This window comes from Heteronotia binoei, chromosome 21, assembly GCF_032191835.1.
Source record: "Heteronotia binoei isolate CCM8104 ecotype False Entrance Well chromosome 21, APGP_CSIRO_Hbin_v1, whole genome shotgun sequence".
Lineage (NCBI taxonomy): Eukaryota > Metazoa > Chordata > Lepidosauria > Squamata > Gekkonidae > Heteronotia > Heteronotia binoei.
Window position 1 is genome coordinate 60,408,168 of NC_083243.1, and position 22,012 is coordinate 60,430,179.

General features: G+C 42.2%; 1 protein-coding gene across 11 annotated transcripts in view; it reads right to left on the bottom strand.

Moving 5' to 3' along the window:
* Positions 1 to 20,014, bottom strand: part of NPAS3 (neuronal PAS domain protein 3) — a 1,210,843-nt gene extending 1,190,829 nt beyond the window's left edge. For 4 of the 11 annotated variants that reach the window (XM_060261386.1, XM_060261392.1, XM_060261391.1 and 1 more), the window contains exon 1: positions 19,685 to 20,014. In XM_060261386.1, coding sequence (XP_060117369.1) covers positions 19,685 to 19,842 — 158 coding nt within the window. In that variant the 5' untranslated portion in view covers positions 19,843 to 20,014. Of the gene's footprint in view, positions 1 to 15,708; positions 16,421 to 19,684 lie in introns of those variants that run through there. The other 7 variants (XM_060261390.1, XM_060261387.1, XM_060261394.1 and 4 more) reach the window with 3 other exon arrangements.
* Positions 20,015 to 22,012: the final 1,998 nt, after the last annotated feature.

Consider the following 22,012-nt stretch of genomic DNA (forward strand, 5'->3'; position numbering starts at 1 on the left):
TTTTATGGGTATCAATGGGACATAATTTTATGTTGTGTAGGTATGCCTAATTAAAATCAACAGAACTATGCACTAATAAAGCCTTGGCCATCTCTCTCTCTCACATGTGTGTGTGTGTTGGAGCCAAGTCCCATCACGAACACATGAGAATCCAATATAAGTTGGTTCACTCCATAGTACTATCACCCCAATTTTGATAGAACTGCTGTATAGATTTGACACAGCCTTATGATATACTAACATCAGGTGGCGATAGGATTGGATGGCACAATCCCAACCATGCATAAATTTGTTAGCAGCTGCTTAGGTTTGTAATGTGTGAATGCCCAAGAGATATGCAAGTGCTAAGGGAAAACCAGAGTTAAGCCAGCTTTGTTAGGATATTATTTTCAGCATTTAAATTGCTGACTCCAATGGACTTCATCATGTTTGACTTGCTCTGGATTGCTCCATCAGTTCATATGTAAAATACAGTTCAGTATGTACAATACAAAGAACATGCAACGCATTCCTTAACAGTAAATGGGAAAACTATCAGACAAAGTTTCATATACAAAAATTTAACTCTGGGATGCTTCAGACTGCAACATCAAACTGATGGCATTACATAATCTTGCAATCAAGAACAATATATATTAACAGGAATTAAGCACTGACTATATTTCTTTTAAGTATATTTAAAATACATATTTGTACATTTAGTTTAGTCTTTTGAATGACAATTTTGGTAACTGTAAACTTCCAATAAATCAGTCATTTACACAGTGGTAACTGTAAACCTCCAATAAATCAGTCATTTACACGGTAAGTAGACTATAGTTTTTACAAAACGCTAACAAAATAAGATATGTTAATTTTAAAGGCAACATCCAATTAATTAGGATTCTTTAATGCAGTTCTTAGATCTTGAAGCACTAGTTTTGCATAAAATTACTTATGAAGTCAAAATTCAGGGGACAAGCCACAGTAATCTAGTTTTATTCAAGAACCCTATTCTTTATTAAAATGTTAAATGATGAATTAAAACCCATGAATGAAAAGAAAATGGTATTAACATTTTTTCACTGCTATTTCATACAATTTATCTTTATTACTTACAAATAAAGTAAAAATGTATTAATGATTTTTATAAAAATCTTTCTGAAGTACAAGTTTTTACAGAACTGCAGCGTAACAACCAATTCTGTATCCAATGATACTCTTGACAAATAGGATCAGCCACTTTGTGCCGTTATGAAGGTTAAGAGATAAACAACATACTCTACAAAAGTCCTTTTTTATCCCACAGCCAATATTGTAAAGATTCAGTCATTCAGCCCTTTCCACTGACCTCCACCTTGACCTATAAAGACTATTACCTACAAGTGGTTGAGTATTTTGTTTCTCTGTACAATGCACCAAGTCTATTCTTTACTCGAGAAAGGATACTTTTATTCCAAAATTTAGCAAATTATACAACTGTGGCCAAGTTGTATGCAGTCTAAAAAGGATAAACCTGCAACAAACTAAATCATGTAAACTGGTTCTTAAATAAAGTGAACTTTAATCCAAGTAAGCTTTAAAACATTTTCTGTGTGTATAATCATGGCTAGGAAACAAAACAATGAAAAGAACTATATGTATCATAGAATAACTAGCTTACATTGTTGCTACCCAATATTTATTACTCAATAGTAGCAACCTAAGCAGCAATAAATCTACAGTTCTAAATGTATATAAACTATACCTCTATAAAGGCCACAATTAAATGAAGTTGCAGAATCTCTAATCCTCAGTTAAAAGGCCTATTCCTACTGTGTGCAGTGTATTTAGTTGCTGATAGTTACATAGGAATCTTGCCCCTGGCTACTGCATCCAATAGAGAGAAATAATCAGTTCTGCCCTTTATCTGGTCCGTTTTAATGTTTCCCTCCCTTCTGGAGCTCAGAGCGGTGTACAATGCTGTGAGGCAAGTTAGGTTGAAAGAGAATGATTAGAACCCTGATCCCCTATATCCTAGTCCAGCACTCAAATCACTACAGCACATCATTGGTCTCCCTTATGACTGATCTACTAAGACATGTATGGGATCAGGCAAAAAGTATCCTGACCTTTGATCAACATTTCAGAGTATAGCTAATTTGTAAGTGGGAAATGTTCAACCTCTGTATTACAAAAAGGAAGGTCTTCCCTAGAAAACTGTGACTATGGTTTAAACAGCTTGTATAATCTTCTGGTATGATGAGTACTTTTATATGTGAAAAAATCCTACCAGGCATACAAATAAATCCACAAAATCTACTGGATGGGAGGGGGGGGTAGAATGTAGCTGCCAGAGTAGTAATACATACACACACACCAATTTAAAGCACTTTTTGGGGGTGGGTGGGGAAAAACAGGCATAATCTGAATTCAGCACATCTTGGGACAGGTTGTTTACAGCCTGTGATGGATAGCACTGTGTTCACCCTAATCCCTAAAACTTTGTTGTTCTCATGGATTTGGCCTTGCAGCTGGATGTTCAGATGGAAGTTATCATCAGGAGTACCTGTTGTCACATTAGCTGCCAACTGTGACTTTCCCTGCAGAAGCCTGACTACAGTTACACATGTTCTGGCAACTTCCACTAACTTGAGGCTGCCCTTGAAACGTTCTCAGAAATTTCATCTGGTACAAAATACCTGCCTGGTTTTTGGCAGGTGCAAGCTGTTTAGACCAAATTCCCTGACTGTGGTACAGTGGCACTGGCGCCCCAGCTTGTTTGTTTCCATCCTCAGTTCAAGGCGATGAGCTTGACCTTTAAAGTCCTAAACAGTTTAAGTATCAATATGACATTCTCCAATATTGGCTTATCCACACACTGAAGCAATCTGAAGAAGCCCTGACCCACGTTCCTGCACCAACAGAAGTAATGGGGCATTCACAGTGTGGAATTCTCCCCCTCTCAAACCACATTTTGCCATAACTCTATTGGCTTTTAGAAAATAGATTAAAATGCTCTTCTCTTATGAGCAGTTTAACTTAGATTTTCATTTATATTTCATTTGTATCCTGCCCTCCCCACAAGCAGGCTTAGGGGCAGGTTCCATCTGAAACCATACAATAAAATCCACTAAATAATTAAAATACGTTTAAAATAATCAGACCATAAGCAATTAAGACTTAACAGTGCATTCAGAGATAACCACCCCATTGGGCCCAAGTGGTCATGGACCTGAGGTTACTGGAGGGGAGGCCAAATACAGAGTGAACATCTGCTGCCGCAAAGGCCTGGTGGAAAAGCTCCATCTTACAGGCCCTGTGGAACTGTAACAGGACCACAGGGTCTTGATCTCTAATGGAAGCTCCTTCCATGAGGAAGGGGCCAGGACCAAAAAGGCCCTGGCTTGGTCGAGGCAAGACAAGCATCCATGGGGCTGGGGATCACCAGAAGATGTTGGTTTGTAGACTATAGAGTCCTACAGGGTGTGAGGAAAAAAACCCTTTTTCTAAACATTATAAATAATAATAATAATAATAATAATAATAATAATAATAATAATAATAATAATAATACCAGCATGGGTGCCAGCGCACTGGGAGACGGTGACCCACGCTCATCTGGCCAGGGTGAGTACGAATATCCAGGAATATAAAGGACTTGTGTTGTACAAAGAGCCATGAGTTAACTAGACACCCTAAACTGGTATAGAGTGTCTACAAACAAAAAGAACTTTCCGTCGTTCAGAGTGTCAGCCATGGAGCGGAAGAAACTGTGTCGCCAGGGAGCTGTCCAGGCGAACGGTTATGAAGCACTGATCATGGAATCCACCGTGGAAGGCTAATACCACATGCAGTCATCTTCCGAACAGGCTTACTTCCATTCTAGCAGGACCGAAGGCTCACGTACACATCGGATGTCACCTTTGGCTGACCCATCAACCCAAAAGACTGTTTAAATGTTCAGGAGTCGCTTCCTTTGATCGACAGAATCCAGAACAAAGACTGGTGCCAAGAAAGAGACTACGACCATCTCCAGCCAGTACCAAGGCTTTTGTCTAAACCGGGTGTGACCTAGGCACCAATTTGAATACCTATTGTCACCTTAGTGTTAGTTTGAAGTGCCCCTTTTTTTACAGTCATTTTCCCATTCTTCTACACAGCGGTAACTTTGGAGCCTCCCCTGGGTACTTTTCAATATGAAAGCCTCACCAGGTACCAATCAACCCAGCAAGTTGATTGGTCAGCTGCTAACACCCAATAAGGTGTCACCGATCAACTCCCCATTGGCTACTGCATAAGTCCAGCCCTTATGGTCATTGCAGAGCCTCCCGTTTCTCTTCCCATCCCCTGAGGGTCAGCAATAGGTTATTTAACCTCTGACCCAACTTTACAAGTGTGTGTATCTATCAGTATCCCAATCCCCGCTGTATAGATCCATCCCCGATTCCTGATCAGTTTCAGGCCCCATACCCACACCCTCTCTTGTCGCCATTGGAGTCTTCCTTGGAAGCTACGATAGGTAAATATCTGTATGTCTACCCTCATTATTCCCCTATCGATCTACCTATATTCTCTAGGACTGTATATGTGATTTTATAAGTATTTTATCTTGTATGGAAGTCTATATTTTTCTTCAATAAATTATAATTGACTTTACCAAATTAGAGTCTCAAACATTCAAAAGCACCACTCTTCTGGACGTATATTCTTGTATGCATTAGGAAAAGATCCCAAGTGAGTCAGGTGCCCCACCTAACTAATTCCCCAACCTCGTTTTGAGGGCATTTTGGCTTACAAGGGTGAGACTATATGGGGAATGCTGGTCCCAAGATATGTTGGCCCCTGGCCATATAAGGCTTTAAAGGTAAGCAGCAATGCTTTGAAACGAATCCAGTACTCAATAGGCAGCCAGTGGAGTTCACACAACATATGGTGGATAAGTATCTGCAGAGACAACAAAGTCAACACCCATGCTGCTGCATTCTGCACCAGCTGCAGTTTCCAGAGCATAGTCAAGGGCAGTCCCGTATAGCATTATAATAATCCAGCCTGTAGGCAGGTAGCAGGAGGTGAGATGTGGGACCAACTGCCTGATCCTCCTCAGATGAAAAAAGGCAGATCACACTGTGGTGGTGACCTAGGCCTCCACGGTCAGTGAAGCATCCAGGAACACCCCCAGGCTTTTCACCCTTGACATCAGCACCAATGGAGCTCCATCAAGGGCTTGGACCCTGATTCCCAATCCTGGTCCCACACAACCCAGGTGCAGGACCTCCATCTTAGATACATTCAGTTTCAGTCAACTCTGTTGCAACCATCCAGCCATGGCTTGTAATGCTTCATCCAGATTTTCTGAGGCAGAGTCTGAGCGGCTGTCGATCAGTAGATAGAGCTGGGTGTCAACAGCATATTGGTGACAACCCAACCCATACCTCCAGACAATCTGAGGGGGTGCACATAGATATTAAATAACAGTGGGGAGAGAATCACTCCCTGCAGCACACCACAATCTAGTTGGTGTCATAGAAATAGTTCTCTCCCAAGTGCCACCCTCTTGGAGAAAGGAGGATGGTACTGCATGGCTAGCCCACTCTTGTCAGATCACAGAAGATAAGCAGGGTCAGCCCTGGTCAGTATTTCAAAGGGATACCAGAGTCACTATGTAAAGGCCTGCAAAAGCAAACCACCTCTGAACATTTCTTGTCTTGAAAATCCTATGGCAGGCACTCTTTTCTCCCCTCTCCTGTCCTCACCCTTTGAAGGGTGCCAAAATTCCCAGCTCCTTCTCTTCCTTGTTTTCACAGGCTAAAGCAGGAATCAATTCTGGGCTTCCAAAACTGAAAGAAAATGCAGAATGGACTTTCCATTAATGGACTCTGGGCACAGAGACCTTAATGGAAAATCCATTATGTGTTTTCCTTGCAGCTTTGTCTGTGCTGCAATGTATTTTAATGGAGTATAGCTCAATTTCACTTTTGAGCATTTATATGGTCAGTTTAGGGTTGCAGGTCCAACTCAAGAAATATTTGGGGACTTTGGGTGTGGAGCCAGGAGCAAGGTTGTGACAAGCACAACTGAACTCCAAAGAAAGTTCTGGCCATCACATTTAAAGGGACCATGCACCTTTTAAATGCCTTCCGTTCATTTAGAAATACTGGAGGATAGCGGCACCTTCTTTTTGGGCTCACAGAATTGAAACTTGTGGGTGTTTTGAGGAGAGGCACCAGATGCTATGCTGAAAATCGGTGCCTTTACCTCAAAAAACAACACTCCCCCCCTCCCGAACTCCATGGATCAATTTTCCATTATACCCCATGGGAACTGATCTCCATAGGGTATAATGGAGTGCCCAGCAGACATTTCCTTGCCCCCCACTGCTTTCTGAGAACCCTGAAGCTGGGGGAGGGCCTCCAAACCAGGAGATTTCCTGCCCCCACCTGGGGATTGGCAACCCTAGGTCAACTAGAAGCTGTTCCTTGCTGGAGTTTTGTGACGTTACAAATAAAGGGTTGATGCTTTGAGTTAGTATGTCTCTGCTGTATGGGCCTTAGAACTGGTGCCTAGTGAGTACTCTAACCTACAAACCCACAGCCAAAGGGGGATACTACACTCAAGAGCCATTGCCACTGAGTAGACCTGGAAGCAGGGGGAGAAACTTGCAATGCCCAGACATTTCATGTTTTCCGAAGCCCAGAGCATTTTATATTTTTGGTTTATAACTTTAGTTTCTGCTGTGATACATCTGCTTTTCCTTGAAGTTTTACTTTTAAAATTGCATTGTCAAATCCCACTATTCCCTCTACCTTTCCATTTTAAACAAAACATTGCAAGAGTTTTAAGCATGTTTGTATTTTAAGTAAAAATAATATCTTTGTGTCCTTTATAAACTGATCTTTTATGATATGCATGGCCTAGCTTCACAAGTCCCATCTATGTCAGATTTAGCCTTCATAACAAATGAGTTCAACACCCTTGCCTTATAGGGTCACTAAGACTTGACAGACAGACAGGTATCTCTGCTGGCTGGATTTTTATTTTTTTGTTGCTGAATTGTTATTGTAGTTTTTATTTTGACTATGCTGTTTTAACTGAGTTCTTTGTTGTAAATCATTCTGGGGGCCTCAGAATATAAAAGTGGAGTAAATGTTTTTAAAAATAAATATATGATTGGATTCAGTACAGAAAGCACTCAATTTCAGTACAGAAAGCATTCAATTAATCAGTCACTTTTAATGGCATAATAGAAATAAAATACATGCAATAACAAATCCAGCTGACCAATATATAACAGTAAAGGATAAAACTCTGTGTCTGGTTTTGACCACTTCAGCCAAAAGCTTAGCAAGCAGAACTGTAATTTCAGGGTTGATATCATTTAAAAGATATTAGACAATTCTATCTTTGTTAGCATAGGAGTTATAATACAATAAAAACAATAAAAATTTATTGTGAATAACTGTATGTAGTTGGCAGTCTAAAATATGTTGAATTGAATCAAGAGATTTTAAGGATAGCTACAATTCTTCCCAGCTCCGCTATCCCCAGCAGCCATTCCTGATCCTGAGAAAGATTATTCCTGTGGTCAGAAGACATGTGGAGCAATATCAATGTGGATCTGGAGAGAGGGGAATGGCAAAATTGTAGAAGAAGTGATTTTGCCCATTCCCCACTTTAGTCTCATCATCCCTATGACTGCTGGGCTGAGCAGAGAGCTGGGAATACCAAGATCCCAGCAAAGTCCTTGTGTGGGACCCAACCTTTAAATGTATTTTTTATTCTACATGTACAGTTTGCATACAGAAAGTCAGTCAGTCTGTGTAGGTCTACCTCATCTGCCTCACAAACACTCACATACATTTTTTCCATGTCCCATTCAGATATGGACTGTTCATGCAATCACCTAGCAAATCACCACCATTCATGCTGGAGAGAAAGACTGTACATATGCCTCTTCAGTGAGCTATAAAGCACTGTGAACACTACATCATCTCTGTGTTGGCACCAAAGCCCAGATCCTTTTCTCTCACTAAAGGAGAAAGAAAATGGCACAAGTGAAGATAAGAACATATGGTTACTGCACATAGAAGAACCATCACCTTACCTGTTCTAGGAGCCATACTGCTAGATGAGCACTACTACACTTTATTTAACAATCCACAAGCCTCAGAGGAAGTATTATGTATGGTACATACATACAAGATTAGTTCTGTAGCAACTGAAATGGAAAGAAATTTGACCAGTCTTTGTTCCACCTCATATTCATGTCAGCATCAGTATTACACAATAGTGCAATATGGTCATTTTCTCCACTATGCAAAATCCAGTTAGTTCAGTATTCATTGCAAACAATCAAGAAAGAATGCTTAAATTATTCTGAGCTTCCTTTGCTGCATAATATTTTACCTCTAAAAAGGTACAGGAGAACAACCTTGAATTAGCTGTGAAACAATTCCGGGCATCTCTATCACATGAACAAGTCTTCTGTTATATTAAGTGAAATTAAAAAAACCTAACCTCTTTCAACAGAGTAGAAGTTTCCAATTTACACACAAAAGTACAAACTGAGCTGCAGAAGCCAAACAAAATTAAATCCATGCAGGAGTCCTTTAAATATATGACCAATCTAAATTTATTTCTGAGTTTCTTTCAGAGACTATACTATAGTTGAAGTGAGAGCTTTGAACTCAACCTGACAGAAGAAGGAAGATATGGCAAAATATACACTGAAAATATAATATGTTAAGAGGTTCATTCTAATCAGACACATACAAAGTTAAATCTTGTTTTTATTTAATGACAACAGGAGCTGAATTTATATTCCCTGAAGAGCACATTGATTTATTTTTCAATCTAAAAGATATTATTCCCAGTATAGTATATCTTTAAATGTAATATAATACACACCTATGCAATAAATTATTAATGAATTCTTCTACTGAAAGGCATGTAAAAATGAATGGTCACAAGAGTACTATTTATTTCACAGGTACTTTGTAGATGGTGAAACTACTGGTCATGCTGGCCATCATATAATAACATCTGACATTGAAGCAACTATTGTATAATTTTTCTGAGACATATCCTACAAATTCCATAGACATTGTTCAATCGAGTATTTCACTCTGATAGAACAATGACATTACAAGAATTGAATTCTGAAACATCACTTTTAAAATACCAGTTCAAAATCCTCAACCACCATAAAATAACCAATAAAATATATATTTAAAGATATATGAATAAAAATATTTAAAAAACACATGTATCTTACAACTAAAAACTATAATTCTAAGGCTGAAGTCCTCTCTAAAGTTCCATAGAAATGAGCTTTGACCAAATTAATGAGATTTGTTCAAGTGTGTTTAGAATTGGACACATTAGAAAGCAACTTATGTTATGATGATGACGACAGTGATGATGAAGAAGAGGAGGAGAAGATTGGATTTATACTCCACCCTTCACTACCAAAAGGAATATCAGAGCAGCTTACAATCTCCTTTCTCTTCCTTCCCCACAACGGACACCCTGTGAGGCTGAGAGTGCTCTGAGAGAACTGCCCTTGAGAGAACAGCTCTGCTGAGAACTTGTGGCTCACCCAAAGTCACAACAGAAGCTGCATGCGGAGAAGTGGGCAATCAAACCTGGTTCTCCCACATTAGAGTCCACGCACTTCACCACTACACTATACTGGCTCTATATGGATTACTGTACTCCGAAATAACATTTTATTTCATTTTATACATATAACATATTTTCTAGAGAATCATGAACCTAAAAAAACCCCTAGAATTTGCCACACAAAGGTCTCATTATAACATGATGCTGCTAAGCACCATTAGCATCTGAAAGGCAAACCTCTAAATAATAATTTTTTAAAAGGTAACGGTAGTCCCCTGTGCAAGCACCAGTCATTTCTGACTCTGGGGTGAGGCTGCATCATGACATTTTCACAGCAGACTTTTTAATGGGGTGGTTCGCCTTCCCCAGTCATCTACACTGGGTACTCATTTTACCAACCTCAGAAGGATAGAAAGAAGGCTGAGTCGGCTACCTGAACCCAGCTTCCACCGGAATCAAACGCAGGTTGTGAGCAGACAGCTTGGACTCCAATACTGCAGCTTTTTCAATTCCTACTCATACACAGATGTCAAATTCAAATATTACTGCCAAATTTCACGACATAGTACAATTCAGAAATTATGGAATATTTATTTTTCCTTTATAAAAACCTCCAGTTCTAAAAACTGTAACAGAAGATCTCTTAAAAATAGTTTCTACTTTTTAATGAAGAAATCTCCAATATTCTTCAGTCTGAAATTCAGATGTAATGGAAAAGATAGTATAAGACTGTCCAAACAACACCAATATTTAGGGTGGCCCGCTTTACAGTTTAATACTGAAGCTAACCTTCCAGTTTTTCAATAGTAATGTTATAGCAGTACTGGAGTGAGTTAAAAATGTACACCAAACCAGCTTGAATGTGTCACACAAGATCCTAAGAGCTGGACTGGGCAAATAGTTTGCTCACAAGGAACTGATACTCACTGTAGGCAAGAAGTTAACTGCAAGGATATCCAATTGTAATTTTATTATATAACACACCAGTATTTATTCTTTAGAAAAAATTATCTGTATTCTTCTTTGTTGAAGAATTCTGACTGTACCACTCCCACTCTGTCACAGTATAATATTTTTGGCTGTTTACTTAGCCCCCAGGAACCTGAGTGAAGGAATGGGAACCTCCTTTAACTTATAAAACTTAAATGGCACTCAAGAAGTTTTTATATTCAAAATTAACAAAATATTTTATTCATCACAGAGGGGAAAGATCAGGTGAAATCAGGGGTAAAATTCCTGAGGTAACTCAATATAGATAACACTGAGGTAAAATCAGTACACACAGAGACTTCAGCTCTTATATTTCAGGCTAATTATAATATCTTAAACTATTCAAAGTTACTTAAAATCTTTAAAAGCTTTTTTTTAGTGTTTTCCGAACACTCCAGCACACTTTCTTTTAGTATTCTCTGCCTCTTTTGGTTTCCAGAAGGCTGGTACACTCTTTCTAGTATCCAAACCTATTCTTTTGAAACATTAGTACTTATCTTGAGGTTTTAGCTGACTCTAAAGGTCTCTAAACTCTCTGCACTCTTCAGAGCTAACTCTGACTGGGTAGGGAAATTCTCCTCTCATCAGAAAATCTATCCTCTTTCTTTGGCTTGAATAGGAGTCTCCATCTAACTACCCACTCATCCTTGCCAGCTTTCCCCAGTTCTCCTGTCTGTGTTAAACTGCTCTCCATCAGGGCTGAATTCTGAAACTATTAGTACTTGGACTCTTCTCAGCTAGGGCTGAAATCCGACTGAATTCTCCTCAGCATCCAGTTCAGAAGGCTTTCTCTACTCAGCTGATAGTAACCAATCAGATTTCTAGGAACAGCCTGTCACTCAAGTCCTTTATTTACACAGCAAATCTAAGCTTTTAAAAGTGCAGTCCATCACACATGTGTCTGTATGTTCCGAACAGCAGAACTTTGGACTGTAAAGATCTTGTATATTAGAAGATCATTAGCTAGCTGCTAACAAACTGTACGTTGATCAATACCATCATATGGACCCTAGATAATATATTATTCCAGAAAGTAAAAATGCAGCAAATTAAATATGGTTGGTGAATGTTTCAAATTGCGAACATCAGTGTGACTACTAATCCATAAATCAGGAATCACAGATATTGTGGTAATGTGGGAGGCTCTATTTAATAAAGGTCATTATAACTCCTAGCTCTAGAGCTATAAGATCTAATATCCTCTCTGGTACCTCTATGATATGCCCATGCATTACAGTTCTTGTTGACAGTCTGTTGCCTTGGAAATATTTCATTATTTCAGTTTTTCCATTTGTAGACCCTTGGCCTTGTGATATGAAGGCCACCCTATTTCATATTTTCGATTATCATTTAAGCAATCTTCTGGAGCTATTTATATAAAAGCAAGTGTTAGACAATGCATATCATCATTTATCACTGCTGTGTTTAAGCATATACTCTAGAAAGAAATACCAAAAGGGGGGGGGGGCTTTTTTCCTCTTTAGTTTAAAGCAGTAACACAGTTTGCTTTACAAATCACTGCCAGTATTATATATGCATTATACATGCATGTCCTTTTTATTCCTTTGGGGTGTACAATAAGATAATCCTCATCTTTTGAACTGTTGGCATCCCTGTACACTTTACAAGAAAATGCAACAAGTTTAAGTCTGGTCACCCCCCCCCTCCGGCTCCATCTAATTAACTGAAATTAAAAATAGTTTTTAAAAAATCCACTGCCTACTAAATTTTAAATCTCTATTTAGAAAACACAAATATTTATGAATAGCTTCATTCTGCAATATGAATTCTAAATTTTAATAAACATTAATGCAGTGTTAACACTTACTCACAAGCAAGTCTCACTGATTTCCATGGGCCTTCTGTTTATATGAACACAGACTTTTAGCTCCAATTCAGCATACAGTTAAAATACCCAAGTCCTACATGGTTTAGAGGGACAATGTCTATAACAGGTTGAAGTAGTACATAATAGTTAGCAAGAAAGTAGTAAAATAAGCTCTGCCATGAAACAGCTGTTTTAGAGAAAGTAGACAGAAAGCAAGAAAGTAGTAAAATAAGCTCTGCCATGAGACAGCTGTTTTAGAGAAAGTAGACAATCTACTGCATTAAACACTTTGGCAAATACACTTATTAATAAAGTATCAAGCTCATGGACTTCATTTTAAGAAAATATTATTATTTCATCTTTTTTAGATAACCTTTAATTTAAGAAGCAGCATTATGACACAGAATATCCCATGCAGAATTCCTACTAATAATGCACTGGGCACTTAATCTTAAAATGTATGAAATGTAGGTTATGTCAACAAGTAAGCCTTTAAGGCACAAGACAACTATCTGGACACTAGGCCAAGCTTAGAGTTATTAGCGTTTCATGAATTTAGGCTACTTCCCCCGAAATTACTACTCCTCCCACTCCCTATAGAATAAAACTACTCTGATCCAACCTTTAAGATGACAGCATCAGAGCTGAACAAGAATATGCTATTAAAGGGCATTAAATTAAATACTGTATATCCTCCTACAACTTCAATCAGAATTTCAGACCAAGTGTTATTTAGTACAGCTCTCAAGTGGAGCAGAATAACAAATTGCACACTTTGATTTACCTTCTTCGAATGCCAAATGGAGACAGGTGATAAAGAAAGCACTCATGCACAGGCTATGAAGTTTCCCCTAGAAATTAATTCTATCTTTAAGATTCCTATCTCAGAAAAATTCCCAAAATGGCACACAAATATGCCTCTGCTGGAGAGATTACTGAAGCCGTCCCAGCAAATACACTTATTACTAATATAGTACCAAGCTCATAGAGAAGAAAGCAGAATTGTCTGTTGTAAGGATGTGTGGCTGAGTGTGTATGTGTTCAGGGAAGATGGAGCATATTGGTATTTATGTGTTGGCTTTTTCCCTTCTCAATACATAAACTCTATGTGCAGGAAGCCAGCAGGCTGCTAAAGATATTAGTAATATGCAAATGCTTTTTACAATCACTGGAAGGAAAACGTTGAATGTTCATAGCTAAAAGAACATTAAACATTTCATTTCTAGAAATGTCATCAAGATACAACGTACAATGCCAACCTGGCCATATCCAAACACAGCTGAAAGCACAAAATGCAACAGTTTATTCTATAAACAAAGCCCCTATATGAAAGGGCATGATCAAAGGCAGAGAATTTGAACCTATATAAAAAATAAAAGTAAACCAGTTCAAATCCCACCACTTGGTCCAACTGCTGTATAGATTATATCCCAAAACACTTACTTTTTCATAGTGAACATACAAATTTACATTTAATCACTTATTTGACAAACTGATTACATCATTAAAGCTAAACATAACTGTTCATATTCCCCCAATGGCTTCATCTACAATACTTGGCAAATTATTTTTAAAAAACATTTAAAGGTAGTTTTCTTTTTACATCTTAATTAGGAACCTTCCTCACACTTCAGCTACTCAATTCATTCCTAATACTAGAGCAAAAGTGAAAACCAATACATACTCATATGCCTTACTTGGGTCATATGACCCTGAAATTAAGATTTCAGTAGGCATTATTAAGCAGTATCAGTCAGACTTTAAAACTTTGCAATATAGAGCTTAGCTAAGGTGGTACAGTGGGAGCTGTAATTCCTTGCAGCGATGGGGCTGTCAATCTACAACCATTCTACACTGGGGTCTGAGCACTCAAGCCTCTCAGTGCCCATGGCAACCTCCTCGCCATTCCCAATTGTTCTTAATGTACCCCTCCTTGCGGATTTTGGCCCATGACTTACATCTGTTCTCCTCCCCTTTCTGTTTTACAAGGATTGGCCTGTATTTTAAAAGCACTGGAGGTTCAAGCCAGCCCAGGGCTTTGCATCCTGAGTTTAACCTTTGCTTCTGTTGTAGGGAGGATATAGGTTGCAATTACTCTTCAATAAGGGGAAAGCATTCTACACATGCTCAGAGAAAACAGTTTCTTGGGCTAAACCTTGGAGAGCTCAACTTAACTCAAGTTGTTTCAGAATTTCCAATGAAAGAGGGGCAGCTGACCAGCTTTCCTCTGCAGGTAAAAGGGTACCTAACTTTCACACTTCAAGTTGCCATTCATTCACATTCCCATTGTTCCCAAGGGCGCTTCCAGACGTGCTTGTTACTCTCAACAGGCATCCGAATCTCCACCAATCCATCTATGTGCCCTTCTGTAAAGATGTACTTTACTTTTTTACTAAGACGGCAGCTGCAGTCCTGTCATCAGCAACAAAACCCGACCGTGAACAACAGTAAAAAAAAAGTATATGGGGACGAAGAGGGAAACAGAAAGGCTGTAAGAACGTTAAAACGAAACCCCCCCTACTGCCACCGTGAACTCTTATAGTAGTTACTGGAGCATCTCCACTGTGCAATAAACAAGCTGAGGACTAACCACCCCCACCCACCTAACCTCGACTGATCCCCAAAGGCGGGAGATGAGAAGGTTAAATGCTGGGCATGGAGAAATTGTTGCGGCGCTCTGACCAAACTTGTCCAAGCAGTTGTGAAGAGCCGCTCAGCAAGCGCCTCTTCTGTAGTTTTGGCCTAGCTGCACAAGCCCAGCCGGCCCTTTCAGAAGGCAACTCTGGGCCTGGCGAAAGCTCCTCGCTTCTCCAACTCGCCCCCTCCCCTTCCTCTCTTGCCCGTTCTTCAAGCCCCCTCTCCAACCCACACCAGGATCCTCAAGACCAGCCAGCCGAAAAGTTGCCTCCCGGGAATTCCGTCTCACACCCCCTTTTCTTCCCCTCCCGCCAATGCGGCCAGCCAAACACCGACTCCTGCAATGTGGGGAGGTGCAGCCTCGCTGCTGCTGTGGAGACGCTAGCCTAGCAAATGTTGCGTGTGTGTGTGTGTCTGGCGGCGGCAACAGACAAATATGCATGCACCAAGAGAAACTCCCAAGACCCAGCAGTACAAGCAGGCGTTTGCAAGCAGAGGAGAGTCGCCGCCGCCGCCGCCAGCCTCTCCTCTCCCTCCTCCCTCCCCCTTGCTTCCCCTTACCCGGGCATGGAAGCCAACCAACCCAGACCCACGGCAGCCGGCGGCGGCGGCGGCAGTGGCCCCAGACACAGGCAGGCGCTGCTGCCGCAGGTTCAATACAGAGAAAGTGTTACCGTTCTCGCCTGGAAGGATCCTGCTGAAAGCTTGGCTTGGTGGGCGCCATCTTCCTGGGCTTTTTCCCCCCTTTTCCTCTCTCTCTCTCCCCCTTACTTTTCCCCCTCCTGGTGTTGGTGTGTGGTGTTGTGTCTAGCGGCGGCGCCGGCAATGGCCCTGCCTAGGCAGGCAGGCTGAGGAAAAGTACTGAGGCCAATGCATTGCGGGCTCCCGCTCCCCGGCGCAGCGGTCCTGGCGCAGGTTGCTTCGCTCTGCTCGCTGGCTAGCGCTGTTGCTGCTCTTGCCGCCGCCGTCCATAAGCCGAGGAGCGCAGAGAGCCCAGGCTCCGCCGGCTCCGAAGACATACCAGGCGCAGCGACGAGAGGCCGGCCGCGGATGAGGGAGAAAGGCTCGCAGACCCGGCTGGCAGCCCGGCCATTGGCGTCGCCCGGCAGGTGTGACTGAGAGCCACACACACACGCACGCAGCCCGCGAGACTGGCTTAAGAGTCAGGCCAGGCCATGGCGGGGGGGTGGGGGAGAGTGAGAAGTCAGGGCTCTCCGAGCTTGAACGCTGTGAAAGTATTTCTGGGCATTTTCCAGCTGCTTCCCCAGCTCCGACTGCTCTCACTGTTGTGAGCAAGGGACAGAAGAGCCTCCGCTGCCGGCGCAACAACGCCACTCAGTTGCAGTTTCGCATACTTTCCTTCTCTGGAGGAGTAGAGACGGCAGCAGGGGAGAGAGGGAAAGGAAGGCTGGAAGCTGCAGGCAGACAGACAGACGCACGCGCTCGCTCGCTCGCTCGCTCACCGCTGGGGCTCAACTCTGCCAAAAAGCGGTGTGTATTCGCGGGATATCATCATGCACGAGAAACTCAACATGCAACCGAAACGCATACCCTTTCGAGGGTATTAAATACATCGTCTGCACGGTGTGTCTTCACACAAGAAGGAGGTGATGTGTAGAAATCTGTTAGCATGTGTGCATCTATTCATGTACACAGCCTAGGTATGTGAGTGAAAACCAGCGGATTCTTCTGGCTACACAAACTGGCACATGCATCTGATTCTTGTCCGAGATCCAAGTACCGTATACAACAGCGGAAGTGTGACTGCACACAAATATGCGGCGCACATGCAGTTATCGGCACATACCGTTACTACAGTCCTTGCCATAGCCATGCTTTAGGGAAAGTTCACTTTGGTCCTAATAGTTGCTACATAATCCAACATTGTCAGTTTATAAACTGATCATGTAATATCTGGAATATGGGGTGGGAACCGAGATGGGCATTTTAAAACCTTGGAAAATGGGATTACAACAACTTTTCATAATCAGGTGACTTTTCTTAAAGCAGATAAATTATTAGTAATGTGTTCCCAGGATAGGAAGGGGCTGTTTTCAATATGAACAGAATCAGATCCTTAAAAGCAACAGTTGCACGTGTGGGTAAGCAAGTCAATAAGCTCGACAAGTAGCTTGCAAAGCGCCGGAAAGTTTGGCTGCAGGGCGCAGTCAGTGACCCCCCAAAAACATGATCTGTCACAGGAGGCAGCGAGTTTAACCTGTCTCATGTCCCGCCGGCTCCGAGGAGCAGATATGGGCAGCCTCGACAGCCAGCGGGCGCCCGAAGCTCTGCAACATCCTCTCTCTCCGGAGCCGGCACTCTCTATTCACAACCCTCTGGTTTATCTCCATCAATTTAAAGAATCCTGCTTTCACAATAAAAATACAAATAAACAGGGTATATATCTTTTTTTTAAGGTCATGTTTTTTTAACAGAACATAAGGTTATATTAACTGGTCTAATCCTGCAGAATTTCAAGAACTGGATACCTCCTCCTCCCCCATCAAAACAATGAAGTTAACAGGTGTCCTGGGGGGGTTTTTTACAGGCTGTGGAAGCACTACCAATATCCTGAAACTGTTTTGTAGAATCTCAACACTGGGAGGGGGGGAGGTTTAAGCTTAAAAATATATAGCTCTCACTGTAATTACTTTTAAGGACTTTATTATACATTTTGAAAGTAAGGAAAGTGGAAAGATTTAAAACTAAAAGAAACAAGGATACACTAAGAATGTTAAATATTCACAGCCCAAACAAATGAATGTTTTCTTGGAAGCAGGTCCCAATGAATTCAGTGGGACTAACTCCAAAGTAAGTATACATAGCATTGCATCTCTTAGGATTGCATAAATAAATATGTAACAGAAGTTAGTATGTATTGCTACTTTATTTGACTGATCAACAATAAACTTCAAATTAGCAATGTTGAAACTTATCAAATAAACTGCTAATAAGCAATACATGGAAATTTATCAAGTACTATCCCTTTAATTCCTTCTCTTTAAAGAACAAACTAGACAAAATGTAATACTTAAAAATTGAAAAGTTGGTCTATTAACTCCTTCCCATGCAGCATAAACTCTCAAGAGATACCTTTCATTTATGTAAAAGACATTCTGTTATTTCTGAAATTCAGTCCCTTGACTTGTCCTTTCACAAATCAAACTATTTTGACTGCATTCTAGTGAAGCTTCTGCTATAATTTAAGAATTCTTCTGTAAATCAGAAAAAAAACAATTCAAAAACCAAGGGAGGCAACTGCCATGCCAATTTTTTCCTGTCCTTTGTATCTGCCACATACTGCATTTAATTTATAGAAATGATCCCTGTGTTTGCTTGAAGTAAAACAAGGTAGATCTTGAATTTCAGACATTCATTGGCTAGCAGAGTGCTCTAACATTTCTTAAGATGACTTAAGGACTTAAGTTTGATGGGGGGTTTTAAATTTTTGCTTGGCAGAAAGTTAAACATCTTACAAGTAGTCACCCAGAAAGTTCACAAGACAATGCTGTCTTGTTTTCAAAAAGTTGTCCCTTAGCTATGCAGTTCAAACTGATGGAAAGAGGTGGAAAGCAATCATAGTTTCAATCTGAATCATTTAAATATAAATACTGGTGGTTCCAAACAAGAGTCCTGACCACTGAAGTTTGAAATTTAAGTTTAAAGCACTGATTGTTTGTTTGCACAAATTATTAGTCTTTTCATCATCCAATATTTTATCTAATCTGATCATGGGAAACAAGGTATTTAGAGCCATGGGGGGGCAACAAAAAGGGATAATAAAATGCAGGGTTCACAGGAGAACTGTCTCTTGCATCCTACTTTTCGATCATTATGTATTTCCTATTATCTTCTTGTAACAAAGAAAGCAAATAAAAACTTCAGCTATCTTAAACAAAGAAGTGTCTGTCCTACAATTAAGCCCCAGTATAGCATTAACACCTGCCTATGAATTAGTAGAAAAGAAATGGGGAAATGAAAAAGCGAGGAAGATCTTTAAACTTCATTGTGACTTATGCCTAAGCCAACTTTGTTAGGTTTCCCCCTCCTAAACAAGCTGTCTGTGAATCTTGAAATTTGCATTAGAATGCCTTTCAGATGAATACTCAACAGTGCTGAGCCCACTTAGGGCTTCCTGCAAGATTTCCCCATAGTAACAGGTGACATGCTAATACTGTTGTAATAAAAGTGTGGAATTGCAAGAGAGAAACGCCGAGTGAAAACTCTTCTCTTGCTCCATTGAAAACAAATTATCAATCACCGTAGCGTGATCAATTATACCTCTTGGCTGCCACGCTGTGAGGTTTGTACAAGGCATTGACATTGAGAAATCCCTACTTGAGAAAGGATAAGCGGACGGGATCCTAAACTTTGCAGCAACAGAAATGGAGGAAGGAGGGGAAAGATTTCACCCTTCTCGCCCTACCGAGAATTTAACTTTCTCCTTCGCTATTGTTATTTTCCCAGCTCCAGCAGCCAGAACGTTTCTGCCCACCGCTTTCCAAAGGTCCGCTTGGCTTAATATTTGCATTCCCAGAAGCGTTCAACAGCAAGAAGAGGGAGATGAACACAAAGCAAGACAAAAAAAGTGAAGTAGCCTAAACCCAAAAGATCCCCCACACGCACACGCCTTTTGGCTTTTGCACTCACCGTTGTTGATAGGAAGTGATGCCCTGGACGTTTTGCGGGTTCCCGTTGGCTGCGGTGCTGGCTCTCCCCATGCCGGGTCCGGCCGACACTCCCCCGGCCGCTCCGCCGGCCGCAGCCGCAGTCACCTGCACGCTGAAATCCGGGAAGATCCGGATCATCCCCGCGGCTCAGCACTCGGCGAGTGTTGGTGAAGAGGTAGAGCAGCTCCTCTCCCTCCGGCGGCTGCAGCAGCAGAGGCAGGCACACTGCAATCCCATTAGTGAGCGGCGGCCACTGGGAGGGAGGCAAAGCGCTTTGATCTGAGCTGCTGGGCTGAGATTGCGGGCGGGGGGGGGGTTAGAGTGAGGGGGAGAGAGAAGATATTTTTACCAATTTGCAAACATGCAACGTGTCGGGATTTTGGGGGAGAAGCGCGGGAAGCCGCCGCGGAGGGAGCGATCGAGAAGGGGGGGAATCTCGCAAGCGCAGGAAGTGTTGTCGCTCGACCCTCCGGAATCCCAGCCGAGAAGGGACAGCAAGAGGCGAGGAGGGGGGCGCCGTTACTTTAGCTTGGCTGTGAAAATGATGGGCAGCCAGGGTTGCCTTCTTCCCCCCCCCCTTCCTCCCCTCTCCCTCCGCCCCCAAAACGCAAGACTTGGAGGATTTCTCGGGTTTTCAGAACCGTTGCCGGCCACAGCTTGGTGGGCCACAGACAGCGGGCCCGGGGAGCGGGGGGGGGGGGGGGGATGAAGAGAATGGGAAGATCCCCGGCTCCCAAAAGAAAGGAGAGTGAAGCGGCGGCGGGCTTGTTCCAGCCCAAGTTCTTGGGAAGTCGCCGACTTCCCCGCTCCGTCTCGCCCCCTGTCCCCCTTTCTGTGTGTCCTCCTCTCTCGGAAGGTCCGCTTTGCACCCGGGAAAAATGCGCCGCTTTTGTGGTAGGGCAGAGTTTGTTTGACTCTCCAGCCCTCCCAGGGTGCGCCGCTGTTATTGCTGCTCAAACTTGGAAACCCCGGGGGGGGGGGAGTTGTGTGCGCGCCCAGCTGCCTGCCCGCACCGGTCCCTGTGGCCACTCCAGTGTATCAATTAGATACGTTCAGAGCTGTGCAAGAAAGCTTTTGGCAAACGTAATGAAGAGGGAGGCAGTTCGCTGGGTGTGTGCTCACGGATGGGGTCTCCGTAGTGGCTCGCCGTCGCGCTTAAACTAGTTGAGACGGCGATCCATAAACCATTCGCGCGCATGGGCACCAGCTGGTTCTTTATTGACTTGAACCGGGTTGCCGTTTTAGTTGAACGGAAGTTCGACTGGACACCAGTCAAGCTTACTTCCCCAGGAAAGTGTTTAGGATCTCGTCTATAGGAAGTGCAGCGCCCTTTGTGCAATTAATGGCAAGAAAGTCAAAGGAACACATCTAAATTTCTCTTCCCACCCCCCCTTAAAAGCTTTTATTGTTGCCGCGCGCACAGCAAACAAAGCAGGAAGGACGAGCAGCCGATTCGCCCTGCAAACACTGCAAAAGCTCGTGTGTGTGTTTTCAAGGGCGTTCTAGGTAGCAGAGTCGCGCGAGGCGCTGGAATGTGCAGCGGCATCAACCCCACACTTCGTGCCTTTCCCACTCTCGAAAGCTCTTCCTTGTGCAGGGAGTAGCGGCGAGGGAAAAGGTATTTGCTCAGCTGACGCGGCAGACGGACCCCCCTGGCGTTAAGCAAAGGCACTGCAGACCTGTGTTTTTACTGCGTGATCTGCTAGAGCCAATCGCTGCGCTGGCACCCGGAGCGTCCTTTCAATAAGGGCAGGTCCTTGCAGGTGTCTGGACGCTTGCGGGAAGAAGGCAGCGCTAGCACCCTCGCACGTGAAAGTATTAAGAGCAAAATTCGGATGTCCACTTGAGGCAGAGAGATACTTGTTTATTAGCAGAGCTTAAATTTGAGTATAAAGCACTAGGAATCAGAAGGCACACAGTGCCAGTCGACACATTGCACTTTTTGTATGTTTTTTTTAATTACCCAGGTCACAGTGCGCTAGTTGTGGATTGTATGCTATGTAGGATTAATAAATGTGCATAGAACATCTCTTTTTTAAAACTGAACAAGTAACTGGAGACTTTTGAATGAGAATGGGAAATACCATTTGTGCTGGCTTTTCCCCTTTACACATCTGTCTTTAATAGGCAATGCAGTTGTTTGCTTTCATAGACTCCTGCCTATCAAGACGGGCAACTTTTATTAACAGAAATGGTGCAATTGCACATGAGACTTATTCTCATGGGATCTCTCTATCTTCCTCCCTCCCTTCCTCCAGCCTTCTATCTTTCAATGCAGTTCGTTATCAGTCTTCCTACCAAAATATTT